The 13,714-nt window shown below is 38.1% G+C and overlaps 1 protein-coding gene across 3 annotated transcripts in view; it reads right to left on the bottom strand.

Moving 5' to 3' along the window:
* DNAH12 (dynein axonemal heavy chain 12) overlaps positions 1–13,714 on the bottom strand; it is a 71,806-nt gene that overhangs the window by 57,743 nt on the left and 349 nt on the right. For 2 of the 3 annotated variants that reach the window (XM_030500842.1, XM_030500840.2), the window contains exons 2-14: positions 13,361–13,435; positions 10,738–10,898; positions 8,520–8,610; positions 8,216–8,242; positions 7,075–7,264; positions 6,129–6,204; positions 5,129–5,287; positions 3,752–3,947; positions 2,384–2,572; positions 1,188–1,338; positions 987–1,078; positions 542–720; positions 74–209 (exon numbers count right to left, since the gene is read on the bottom strand). In XM_030500842.1, coding sequence (XP_030356702.1) covers positions 74–209; positions 542–720; positions 987–1,078; positions 1,188–1,338; positions 2,384–2,572; positions 3,752–3,947; positions 5,129–5,287; positions 6,129–6,204; positions 7,075–7,264; positions 8,216–8,242; positions 8,520–8,610; positions 10,738–10,898 — 1,647 coding nt within the window. In that variant the 5' untranslated portion in view covers positions 13,361–13,435. Of the gene's footprint in view, positions 1–73; positions 210–541; positions 721–986; positions 1,079–1,187; positions 1,339–2,383; positions 2,573–3,751; positions 3,948–5,128; positions 5,288–6,128; positions 6,205–7,074; positions 7,265–8,215; positions 8,243–8,519; positions 8,611–10,737; positions 10,899–12,955; positions 13,033–13,360; positions 13,436–13,714 lie in introns of those variants that run through there. The other variant, XM_030500841.2, reaches the window with a different exon arrangement.

Below are 13,714 nucleotides of genomic sequence, written 5' to 3' on the forward strand. Positions count from 1 at the left end.
CTCCAGAATGAATTCTGTATTTGTACAGGCCAGAATGTTTTGTAAAAGATTAAGAATTAAAAGAGTAATTTACCTTGATCCTTAACAAGAGGTCCTTAGTATCTTTGGCTTTGACATTCTTTATGTAAGCTACTGTTTCCACCATTTCTTCTGTTGTCTCAGGAACTTTTAATGCACGTTCCTTAATGGCTTCAAATTCCCTGCATATCCTATAGATTTATTTTACACAAATATCAAAATGTTAAGGTTTGAGTTTGACTGGCTTTAAGCTCAACTTTAATGGAATTAAAAGTGCAAACTACTTCTTTAACACCCTTTGATCTTTTAGCTCCTCTGTTATCCAAGTCTATTAGTAAGTTCCCCTACTAGTTTTTGAGTCTAAAACAGAAGAAAATATACATCAGCTGGTGCAACTTGCATGAGATCATTAGTTAGCCAAGAGTCTTCATTAAACAGGAGTATGGTATATTTGCATTTCTTCTACATGCATCTACTATGCATTTAAAACATGTAACATTCACAAGCAGAAAATTCTACTTACTTTTCATTTTCCTCTCTGTAATTTGCAACTATTCTGTCCATTAGCACTTTTGCAAAGGCGTTTGCATTACTCGCCAAACCTTGCTTTAAATCCTCAGAATTCAAATAGACCATAGGGAAATAAGCCACCTCAGGTAAACTCAAGATTTCCTTCTTGTGGGTAAAGAATTCATCTATTAACTTCAGAAAAACATTAGATTTTACACTTCAGAGCTGTTATTTAAATACTTGGCTACATGAGTAAGTATTATACATTGAAGAAAATAATTATTTTTTTTTTCTATTTACCACAGACTTTTAGGAGAAAAAACACTTTATGTTGTAGATTTGTAGGCAGATAACACAATTTTTAGCTAAAGGTTAAGCACTCCTTATCCTCTGTTTGCTTTTTATTATTGCTCTATGTATAGTAAAAATTACAGATAAAATGTAGAATTAAAACTTACAGCAGTATATTCATCAAAACTGTGTTCTTCTGCTTCAAATCTTTCTACCCGTGCCTGTGCAGTTCCATCTACAAGCCAGCCATACTTTTCAACTGCGATTCAATTAGATTGGATGAATACTATTATAACACATACACTGTCCAGTAAGGTACTTATTACAAGGGAATAACACAATTATTTAAACACTCTTCTAACACTCACCATATTCTTCAAAATATTTCTTTGGACCTTCTAAATTGTCTCTGATACATTTTTTCAGCGTAGATGTGGCCCATTCTAAAACATGATTAGGAAGCTCAGTGTCCAGAGTTGCAGTGTCTCCCATTAGCCAAGAACGGACCGTTCGGACGTTCTAAGTGCAAGTTTTAATTATTTGAAAAAGCAATACCAAGACACATATATTTTAAGAGTAAGTTGCAATCTGCAGAAGACACTGAAAAGTATAAGACCCTAATCGTTACCAAGGTCAGGTAGCTCAAACACACCTAGAATGATTCTTCTCAATTCAAACAGTTTAACAGGAAACACATAAAATAGACAAAAAATAATCACCCAATCTTACAGAAAATTAAATTCTATCCTGTGTGCCAACACATAAAACTAAATGCAAAATACTTCTTTCAAAGTACCATTATGTATGATTAAAGGCCAATACTCAGTCCACAGGGATATAGCTAAAGCCCCCAGAAAGGCTGTCTTCCCTGGAGTCACAGGTTCTTATGTTCCTAAGACATAAATCTTTAGATATTGTATGTATCAGTTGCTAAGAGACTTGAGGCTTTTCTTAGAAGGAAAAAGAATATCAACTCTATTTTTCTCTGGGGATCTTAATAATGAATGCAAGTTTATTGTAAATCATCACCCATATAACTAAGGTGCTGATTGTAATTCTATGCAAAATGTTAGTTCACAGCAAGTATATACAGCAAGACTACCTGATTTTCAATGTTCAAAATAAATATATAAATAAATTAGAAGACGTGGTTACTTGCACTTAAAGCACTCTCAAGTTTTCTAAATATACCAAATAAAAAACCAAAAAGTTTATCTTCTATCTAGTTTTATTTCCTGGGTAGGTTTTTAGCCTGAATCTCATTAATGAACAGGCAGACAATTCATTTGTAGACATACAGATCTGCAGATTAAACCAGCAGACTAACACTATCAGTAGCAGGTACACCAATATTTTATGAACAAGGAATACAAAAATGAGTTTCAGAGCCTGAAGTTCCACTGGGCATCAAGATTCACAATGTGACCTGCAGAATGCTCATGGAAAACAAAATACCTCAAGTTGCATTCTGCTTCCTATTACCATGGTAGTCAGAGTTCTAAATTACTTTTATTTTCATGCACTGAGCAACCTCACAGTTACATATTTAAAGATAAAAGCACACCTGAAGAGTCTGTCCTATGCGATTTACTATAAACAGAATTGCTTCTTCTAGGTCTAGGAAGCTTGGATAAAACTCTATTTTCTGGTCATCAAGAGTCAATTCCATCTTAAACAAAGGTGGGCAATTTCTGTCTTCAGGATCAAAAAGTTTCACAAAAGCTTCAACCGTTCTTGCCAATAAGTCTTTCACCTGGGTAATAACACATATCATCTATTAGTTAAAAGAACAGAAAGCCCCATCCCACTTGCCTTCATTCAGTAAATGAGGATTTCCATTCATTTTACTACTTATCGACTGATTCATGGGTAACTGAAGGACTATGATTTTTTCTAATGCCATCAGTGGGTACTAGTCCCAGCCTCTAAAGGATGTAAACTAATGAACAAGTACACAAACATTTCCGTAAAGCCCGTGCATTTATTTTTGCTGCAGAAGTCAATCTGTTACTAACACATGCTTTAAGTATAAATGAAATATCTGGAACGCATTTTCCTCTGACACTGACTTGATTAGACTATTGTTCCACTATTTTTCCACAAAGTAAATAAAGGTTTAATCCCCAAAATACTGCCTTCTTGAACTGCTGAACACAGATATTCCCACTGATTATTATATTCTTAAACGGAACAACGTGAACAACAGATGCTCTACCTGGAAGTTAAAGGATTTTTAATTTTCACTAAACTGAGAACTTTGCAAAACAATTGTCTCAGTCTGAAATCAGTTATTTCCTGTGAGTGTTCTTTGTTTGTTATTATTAGGAAATGAACCAATTGGAAATTCCCAAAACAACAACAAAAAATTAACTGAGAAACACTTTACACAACTTCCATCTTAATATAAATAATCAGGGAGGAAAAAAAGAAAAATTAACCCAGAAAGCACTGTGGGATCATTTTCCACACAAAAAAGACGTGTATTGGAAATGATGCAGAACTATATCCACTTGCATACATGTGGCAGAGCTAGACTTCAGCCTGCTTGTGTAAGTGTGATTGCTTTCGGGTGAGAGAGACCAGGTTTTGTTCATTTTGCTAATATATGACATGTAACTGTAGTGCCAAGATCAGTGATATGAAGGGACCTAAGAACACAGATATTTTCTTCGATAAACTAATTACATTCTAGTTGGTAAAACGAAGTCATTTCTTGCATCTAAAAAGCTAGAAGAAACAAAAGTAGACAAGATCATGTATTTCTTTTAAACGAGGGAAGTCAAAAATATATAACACTTTGAATACTTTACTGGATCATATGCAACAGATGGCTAATAATGATTAAACAGTTCCCATATATACTGTGCTGACTCATTAAATGCACTGACATAAATTTCACAGTAAGCTTATCAGGGAGAGGAAAGATTTTTACCTGATTAGACATAAGAACAGCCACACAGTTATAAAAACAGTCAAGCTGATCCAACTTTACACCATTCAGTGCCTCCTTCTGAGTAAAGAGATTTATAACTCTTTGATACCATGTGACCAGTATTTTCTCTTCTGCTTTAGAACAGCTTAGAGAGACATCAGTCTTTAAAGATTCACAGTCAATTGGTTCTTTCAGTCTAGAAAAGAAAGTTACAAGCAACCTTATAAACAAAATTTTAAAACCCATGGAGTAAAGAAAGAATCATTTATACTGTATTAGAAACCCATACTTTTTAGCAGAAAGCACAGTGGGAATCTAAGCATCACTTCTGTAGGCTTAAATGAGGAAAAAAATACCACAAACCCCAGGAAATAATGAACAGTTACCAGAAAAAACAACAAGGAAAAAGATTTCGAAAATGATCTTTTTGAAAATGATGAAAAGTTCCAAGATTAAAAGTAAAATTCAACTGATGAAAACTGGCAAGAAACCTGATAGAATTCCCTACTCGACAATTTTTCAAAGGCTACTTCAACCAGACTTCTATAGTGATCATGGCATTAAGATTAAAAAAAATAATGAGGAAACCTTTACAGAATGCAGGGACTGGAAGAATGAAGAACTGCCCACTGTAGGAGAAAATCAGGTATGAGACCATTTAAGGAACCCGAAGGTGCACAAGTCCGTGGGACCTAATGAGATGCATCCACAGGTCCTGAGGGAACTGGTGGGTGAAGCAGCTAAGCCGCTATCCATCATACTCGAGAAGTTATGGCAGTGAAGTTCCCACTGACTGGAAAACTGGAAACATAACCCCTATTTTTAAAAAGCAAAAATAGGAAGACCCAGGGAACTATAGACCAGTAAGTCTGACCTTGGTGCCTGGCAAGATCATGGCACAGATCCTTCTGGAAACCATACTAAGGCACAGGGACAATAAGGAGGTGATTGGTGACAGCCAACATGGTTTCAATCCGGCAAATCATGCCTGACAAATTTGGTGGCCTTCTACAAGGGGGTTACAGCGATGGTGGATACGTGAAAAGCAACTGACATCAAATGCTTTTCACAAGTCCAGGTAGATGACACTGTCCCACATGACATCCTTGTCTCTAAATTGAAGGGGCATGGATTTGGCAGATGGACCACTTGACGGATAAGGAATTGGCTGGAGGGTTGCACTCAAAAAGTTGTGGTCAATGGCTCCATGTCCAAGTGGAGATCAGTGATGAGTGGCGTCCCTCGGGAGTCAGTACTGGGACCAGTGCTGTTTAACATCTTTGTTGGCAACATGGACAGTGGGATTGAGTGTGCCCTCAGCAAGTTACCAGCTTCAAAATCCTACATGGGTTAATAGTTCACCAAAACAGACTTTACCTGAAGCTTGAGAAATCCACTATAAGAAAGTCAAAGAATGCTGCATAACCAAAATCCAGTAGTGATTTCATTGTGGGGTGGAGAATGTGCAACTTGGAAAGGATTTTACTCTTTGCTTGGAAAAAACGCTTACGCCATGGACTAGAAAAATCCAGGCCTCTGAAAAAGAAAAACCAAAACAAAACCACAACCCAATAATCAAAACAAAGAGTCAAACAGAAGTGAAGAGTTCCAAAAATACGTGAATAAAATGTATAGAAAGTAGCATTAAAAAGCTTATTCTCTAATGTGAATAGTTATTTAAGTGCCATACACATATCCTCAATGTGATGCAGTGGAAGACACAAAAACACTGATCAACCATGTTTTATATTCCACAGTATGTTCAGATCACCCACTCTTTCAATGTAAATTTCTAACTTCACCAACTGCTAAGAGGAAGTATTTATCATCAGTATTTAGATGGCAAACATTCTGATGCTTCAGCAAATAGTGGAATTCAGATAATCATATCCTGTCTACCGAATTCCTGCTCTATTTGGGCAGAGCATAATAGCCTTTCCTTCGGTCTCAAGGTTTCACCTCTTAACAGCAAAGTCATACGAAACCTTGGCATTAGGTGCAGTTTTAGCATGTTAAAGTACTGTATGATGCTGTTGTCTGCCAGTAAACAGCCCCATACACACACACACTTCATTCCAGAGATGGCTGCAATATGACTTGAGAGTCTGGGCACTCAGAGCCAGAAGTCTCATTTGCAGTCATTAGTGCTACTCTATGTAACAGCAGTAATAAAACCCTGTCAAGTGCTGAAACTTTGTAAAGCAGTCAGATATAAGATGTTCGAATGCAGACAAAAAAGAATGTCACATTAAGGGACTCCAGAATTAATATTGTGCCATAATATAATATTGTGTGTTCATGCAGCTCAACAAGAATTTTACTCATGCAACTGAGTGCATTTTGCCAATGGGTTAATTTGCTAACTTAATCCACTCACATAGGTAATGAAGGCAAAGGTGCCTCCTCTTCATCTTCAAGTCCTTTTATGTCTGGTTTAATAAGAACACTTCGCACTAGGAAAAAAATACACGAACATTAGAAGAAAATTAAGCCATATTCAACAGGTACTGCTCTTCCCCAGTCTTTCTCCAGGTTGAACCAAGCACCCAGTAGGATGGAAAGGTAACTGTATCATCCAAGTCTTCAAAACATATTCTCCCAAAGGTAACTCAAAATCACAGCCTCTGCTAAATATCTATACAGATTCAGATGGCTTAATTCTAATGCTGTCCCCTATTCATGAAGGTTTTCAAATAGACCAGTGTTTAAATAACTACTTCAGTAATTTCTTCACCAAGAGGATGGCCAATCACTGGGACAATCCCCAGGAAAGTGGTCACAACACTGAGCCTGGCAGAGTTCAAGAAGCATCTGGACACTGCTCTTAGCCATACGGTTTCGTTTTAGGTAGTCCTGCAAGGAGCAGAGACATGGACTTAATGATCCTTACAAGTCCCTTCTAACCTGAGACATTCTATGATTCTAAGTATTTATTGCAATTTTGTGTAATATAATGACAGTGGGGGTACTATAATTATCCCACTGATGACATTCTGAAGAAGTTTTAGTTCCATGTTAAAATGTGAATTTTTTTAATCTGCATTTTTAAAAAGATCAGCCATCCACCAAAATATTGACAAAATTTGACTCAATTTCAGGCACTACGAGTGTAAAATAAAGACATTAATACACGATTTTGAGGGAATACACTTTCAAAATTCCAGTTCACAACTCTTGAAAAATGTTTAAAAATGAAAATGAGTTGTATGAGCAATATCTGAAACCTGCCACTTAGCTTTGCAGCTTTCTAGTGCGAGCTTCCTCATGCATAGAAAGCAGCATTAATATAGTAATATTAGTACTGTGCAGTTTCTGGTACTTACCCATATATCTTCTCATGCTCGTTTCATACTCATTCATTATCTCCTCTAGAAGCTTTTCAGCTAACAGCTTTCTGTCTTTGCCTTCCATAAGTGACTGTGGCACCAATGCGAGTATGGACATCAGCCATTGGCGCTGAATGGGAATGATGGGATTACTTTGCACACACTTCTTCATAAAGAGATAGTTTTCCTGAAAGGACAATATTGTCAGAGGTCTAATAACCGGCTATGTAAATATTTTTGTGTTAAGCTTGACAATGAGGTCTCTTTTTATTTACCATTTCTTATACTTAAGGGTAGGTGACATAATCTCATCTTTCAGTTCTCACTGACTAGTATCCTAAAAGTTACTCTGTGGTCGGTAAAATGGCCTCCCTGTCTCAATGTTTAAATATAAAATATTGTACTTTTTAGCACGGCATTTTCCTTAGTTGTCTGCTGAAGTTTTTGACTGACAATGAACAGTTCAAGGTTACTGTTATTGTTCTTTGGACAAAAATTTATCTGGCAAAAAGCATGTACAAACAGAGTTGGGTATTTTTTTGGCCAAAGGAATAGTGTTTATGCTTCTGAGTGATAGCTTTGTTATAAAACAAAAAGGTATCTGAATCTCTATAGTCTTCAGAATGAGCTTACCTACCACCAGCTAGGTAACAGATGTTACCTTAAGCTACATAATACAAATATTTCAATGCTAATTTGAGTTTAAAGTGGCTCTCAGAGATAAAGCCTTATTTTAAAAGCTATACACAAATTCCAGGATCTGTATGTGTCTTCAAATCAGGTGAACAATGTCAAAGACCAAGATTTATACAAGCTAAAGTACTATCTATGACCCCAGTGGAACTGAAAAAATCCTGAAGCCTGTTACAATTTTTCCTAAGTAATGATCTTGAACTACATGACTTTAGATCAAAACTTAAATTACTGATGGACATACTTTCTGTAATAGAAAAATACTTTCCTTCTACTGGACCACAAGAAGAGATTCCTATTTTGCTTCCTATTCCATTTTTCCCCAACGAGACTATTGAAAAAGCACTTCCTGTTTAACCACCATTAATTGCACATAACAAACTAATCCTTCTGAATAGAGACCATTCACTCTTCTACTCTAAAAAAGCAGAAGAATTTAACTCACCATCTGTTGTTTTAGCTCACTGTTCATCTGTATAAAAAGGATCAGAAAATCTATGCATTAAGAACATACAAACAAACAAAAAAAAAAATCAGAAATATACAATTTAACAAATATTATTCCTAAACAAAGACTTTATTCTGGAGATACACAGGTATTGATTTCAATGTGACTACTTGAGCATATAAATGTATTTATAAATTACTAAGGATTGAGATGAATATCTTTAAGTAAATACTAAGAAGTAAGAGCCATAAATGCAAGAATAACAAAGAACAAAACAGGCATTAAAGAAACACTTTCTCACAGTGGAAGGCAGTTTCGGGATAGGAGGTACAGGTTCTCTGTTGCGTTTTTCTTCCATGGATACGTGATAGGCTTTTAAAGCTCGATCGATTCTGAAGTAAAACAGAGTCAGAAGTGCAGAAAAACTACAAATAATATATTAAAAAGAAGACTATAATTTTAATTGATGCAACCTGTTTTTTTATTTACCAGCTCTTTGAGCACTAAAAGGCAAGGCTGCCTTTGCATACTCTGTTTGCTCTTATATAAACAACAACATTTATCTTGACCCAATCGCAATATATACATGCCTTGATTCACCTCATCCAATTGCTCCTGTTAGGATTATATCTTACTTCTCCTCAAACAACTATGACAGATCTTGTCCAACTGAATTATGGGGTGAGGGGAAAGGAAAAAGTGCAGAACAAAACTCCCAAAGGCGTTGATTTTAAGACCAGCTCTTTTTTACTGCCTGTGATTATAAACTGCTAAATAACTGTCAGAAAACTTTCAGTGGTTAATGGTGGCACATCCTGCTGACCTTGCACATTAAAACATTTCAGTACATTCTTTTGGGATACACATATCTCTGCACATCTCTTGCCAGGAGTATTTCAGCCTTATCTCAACATAGCACAACTGAAAATTCCCAAGTGGAAGTTAGACTGCCAATTTCAAGTATACGCTCAAATCATTACTTCAGAGGACCTTATTTAAAAGGCAGTTCACTGTACAAAAATGTAACTGAATCAGCGTTCCAGATGAATATTCACTGTCAGCAGTCACTTCACTGTACAGCAAGTCGTGACTACACATAGCTGATATTTTCAGCATACTGAACACCTGCGTTCTAAAAACTGCACTCTGCTACTGCAGGTATCATTGAAAAGTCAGGATTTACTTTCCAAGAGCTAAAATTAAAAGACTTCTTGTTTGTTAGATTTGTATTATAACAGCCTTTAACCTATTAAAAGAAAGCAAACACCTTTCTCTGTTTTTAACTTCTATCTATATTAACTGCTTTCTATAACTGAGCGTTGCTACCAGTATTTATATCTCTTCTGTGATCAATTCTTCTCAGACTTCAATCCCACAACTTAGTCTTATTCCTCTGCTAGCTCTGGTGAAGCAAACGATTTGGGACACATAAAAGTATCTTCCAACAAAAAACAACCTGTAATACTTGGCCATGTAAAAGTTTAGCCACTGAAGTGGTATATCAATTGTGTATGAATTAGTTAAGTAACTGGTTACCATCATCAAAACTAGTCACAGCAAATGGAATCACTAACAACCCACACCAACAAAAAAAAAAGTATTGAAGTAACAGTATTTCAAATGGGTTAAATTAAGACTTATGTGCGTAGGTCTTTTAGTTTTCATTTCTTCTTCAGAAGGCCAAAACATTTTTTTTTCTGTGCTTTTTAATCCTATCAAAAACCATTAGATTTCCTTCCCTTTTTAATCCATGACATGAAAATGCAAGTTGCTATGTATCTCATAATACTACTATAAACAACGCAACCGTAGGCCACATAATCCTCTCACATTTATGTGAAGATTATCAACATGTCTAGGGATTCTTCAGTAAGTTCCTGAGAATAATGTAGGTATTTCAGGAATAAAGTTCTATCAAAATAATGAAACCAAACCAAACCCCTGTTTTTCTATTAGGCCTACAACAAGTACATGAAAGCAGCCTTTTGCTACTGTCTTTCCTCCTTTCCAAATGAAAATCTCGAAAGACAATTTTATGTGAATTTACTAAAATGGGCAGCTGGGCTCCTCTGGCAGTGACACAGATCACTAAGCTCAGCAGCAAATGCATTAAGATAGTGATAAAGAAGCCTGTTAGAAGTAGACCCACGTTCGGATCATTCATACAAAAGCAAGCAAGTAATCCAGGCATTGATTCTCTTTGAAAAAGGTTTTCATAAAGAGAAAGGATTTTTTTTCCGTATATCATAAACAACATTCAAAATGTGAAGGTCACTTTCTCCTCACAACTCACCCCAACAAACACATCTCAAGCAGATTTTGGATGCTGTAAAAGAAAAATCATCAGAGATTCCATCAAATGTTCTTCTACTATTAATGACTTTAGATGGAAAGTGATGAGCACTGCAATAGTGACATCAAAAACCTCTAAAATTAACAAACATCATTATTTCTCAGATGTCAAATGTGCCGTTTCTTTCATTTGAATTTCAATATTTCTTGAATTACACGAAACTCACAGTAACTGATGAAGCATCTTTTGCTGCTCGTTGCATCTTCGGTATGTCAACAGTTTCTTCTGTGACGGTGACATATCAGATGTGACTGATGAAGGTAGAACAGTGGGAAGAAACAAAGTTCTCAAAGTCTTTCTGGGAGGTGCTCCACCTGAGCGTGACATCTAAAACCATGACAAAACCAAGATTGTGGAATACAATTAATTCTGTCCAGAAAGCAGTTTAACAGACGCATGGATTAAGTTGAATGTACATAAGATGTAAAATGAGGTAGACTCAGAGATTTCTACAATCTAAGAAAGTTTAGCTTTCAGAAAACAGAAAAACTTTGTATATGCTAAGTCAGCAAAGTTCAAAGTCCTCAACAGTAGAAAACGATGGTGCTGTTCCATTAACTTGAGATTAGCACATTGCATCAAAATAAAGTTCTATTACAGATCTCTTCAACTGCAAATCTACCAGCTGTGCGTAGTACAGAAGACACCAGAAAAGCAGCTTGTTAATTCCTCCCCACTGGCAGACTGCACCAGACTAGCTCTGATGTAGGCACATTTCCTTTTCTGATGGGGCTCAGCTGTTCCCATGGCTTCAGCAGGTGACTGCCTGCTCCCTTTTTGTCTGGTCACTAAAAAAATGTTACTGCCTCATTAAGTCCACCCATGCTAGATAATGTGAACAAATTCATACAAGGGTGGCTTCTACAGTTCTGAGGAAAATGCCCCAAAACATCTTTGATGTTCTTGATATTTGATATTACTGTAAAGATAAAGCTGCAGCAATTTAAAAATACAAGATCCTAGAATTCTACTGAAGAGAGAGGCAGTCTTGAAAGGAAAAGAAACAAAATCGCAATGACATCAACATACACTTATAGCTTCACCACAATGTCAAACAAACAGGAGAAAATTGTGATCAAGTTATTCTTTAGACACTGTACCACTGTTAAAGACAGCCAAAGTGCAGGAAATTATAAAGAAAGCATTTATATACTGCCAGCACACTATTCTTTTCATGTTTCTCAATGAAAAAAGAACTAAGCCTATTTTCCATGTGCAAAGCGGTCATTAAAAGTTCTACTCCATATGTGGAAAGGTTAAGAAACTACATGATCATCTTGTAAAAAAACAGAGTAAACTTGGAGACTATTCAGAAGCAATTTTGTGATTCTGAAAGTCTTGTTTGAACAGGCTGCTTGAGAACTCTATTTTGCATATAAAAACTTATTCCATCAATAGCCCTAGTGATAGTGGTTTATATATTTACCTAAGGCAGAACAGGGCACAATTTCATTTCAACTGTCTGGAAACACTTCTCTGAGCTACCAGAACAAGTGCCTCTGCAAATACGAATAAGGCGCCTGACAGTACTTTAAGCTGCAGCAACTCTAGGCTCTCTGGGTAACATTCACTTACAGTTTGCCAAGGTGTGCATCTTCTTCAGAAGCAAGGCTGAATTGAGCAAAGACTAAACTGAGATTACTGAAATGAAAGAGGCAAGCAAGGCGCTAACATGGCTGAAGGTATGTGGCTAAATCCTGGTTTGTGGGTGCAGATTCCCAATGAAAACAAGGCTTGTAATTTGGTGGGATGGATATGAGATTCCAGCTGAGTAGATGGGAGTTTTGGTTGTGACCACAGTTCTGGGGTAGCTGGGCTGTGCAACAGGAAAGTGGAAACAGTTATGGGCTCAAAGGAAGAATCCTAGTCTGGGGGTGGGATGAATATGTGGAGCAGGTAATTGGGTAACCACAGTTAAAGATACCGAGCAACTGAGGTTTGATAATCGCTTTGTATAAATACAAAAAAATAGGGGGAAGAGGGGCAAGAGAAGGAAAATAAAAGTGTGTGACTGAGCTCAGGTTCACTAAAAGACTGTCGTTCTATGGCATCTCAAGTCTTGCTTGCGGCAAAGTATGGCTATCCCAAAGATTGACAGCAGGGTTACCCCGGAAACACGATGCACAAACTCACAACTGCATTTTAACAGGTTCTCACAAGGGAGGAGAAAGCCAAAGCTAGCTCTCAAGTTAGTAGTATGTCCTAGAAATGAATTAAAACAGGCGGTGGTGGAGGCACCCGAAGAAATAAAGCTCAGCCCCAAGGGAGCCGAGGCGCTACCATATTTTCCTAGCGCTCCCTCAGCCCAGCAGAGCCCGGGTGTGTGGAGGGAAGAGCAGCGGCAGCCCCTGCCACCGCCCCGCCGCCCGCCTGCCTCACCTCACCTCTGCCGGTGCCGCTGTCCCGGGTGATCTCCAGGCACGACGGCGGCGCGGCGCCGGCTCGGGACAACAACGCGGTTGCCAGGCAGCGGAGGGCGGGCGGGCGGTGGCCGCAGCGGCCCCGCCTCAGGAGCGCGGGTGCGCGCGGTGGCTCTGCCGGGAGCCGCCCCCCCGCCCAAGCCCCCGGCGCCATGTCTCTGGGGACCCAGCCGGAACCGCGCTCCCGCCGCCGGCCTGCGCCCGCGGTCCTTGCGCTGTCGGGGTCCTCCTGCCCAGCACAGAGCGCTCATCCGGCACCCGTTTGTTCATAGAAAGGGTGTTCGCCGCACTCTGTGCAGAACCAGAGTACTGATATACTCCTGTGATTAGGAAAAGAAAAAAGAAGCAGAGACTTGGAAGAAATCTTACCTTCAGTTTCTTAGTCTGCCACAGGGCTTAATACAACCAAGCAAGTCAGCGAGTCTCTTTGCTCCAGCGTTCTGCCTGCACAAAGCAGATAAAAACTTTGTTCCGGAGCACAGCAAGAATGCCTAAGGAGTTACAACACCCTCACCAGCTGCTGCTGAGCTTCTAGTAACTGCTACTTTCTAACTTAAAGAAATTCCGGAGATTGACTATCCACTTGCCCACATTTGGCTATAAGACCTTAAAACCCTCGTTTTATAGCTGTGTGGCAGAGGCTGCAAGAACAGCTAGAGAGAATTTTAGATGCAGTTTCGAGAGCCCTGGACACCTTCCTCACACATTCTCACAGCACAGGAC

This window comes from Strigops habroptila, chromosome 11, assembly GCF_004027225.2.
Source record: "Strigops habroptila isolate Jane chromosome 11, bStrHab1.2.pri, whole genome shotgun sequence".
Classification (NCBI taxonomy): Eukaryota; Metazoa; Chordata; class Aves; order Psittaciformes; family Psittacidae; genus Strigops; species Strigops habroptila.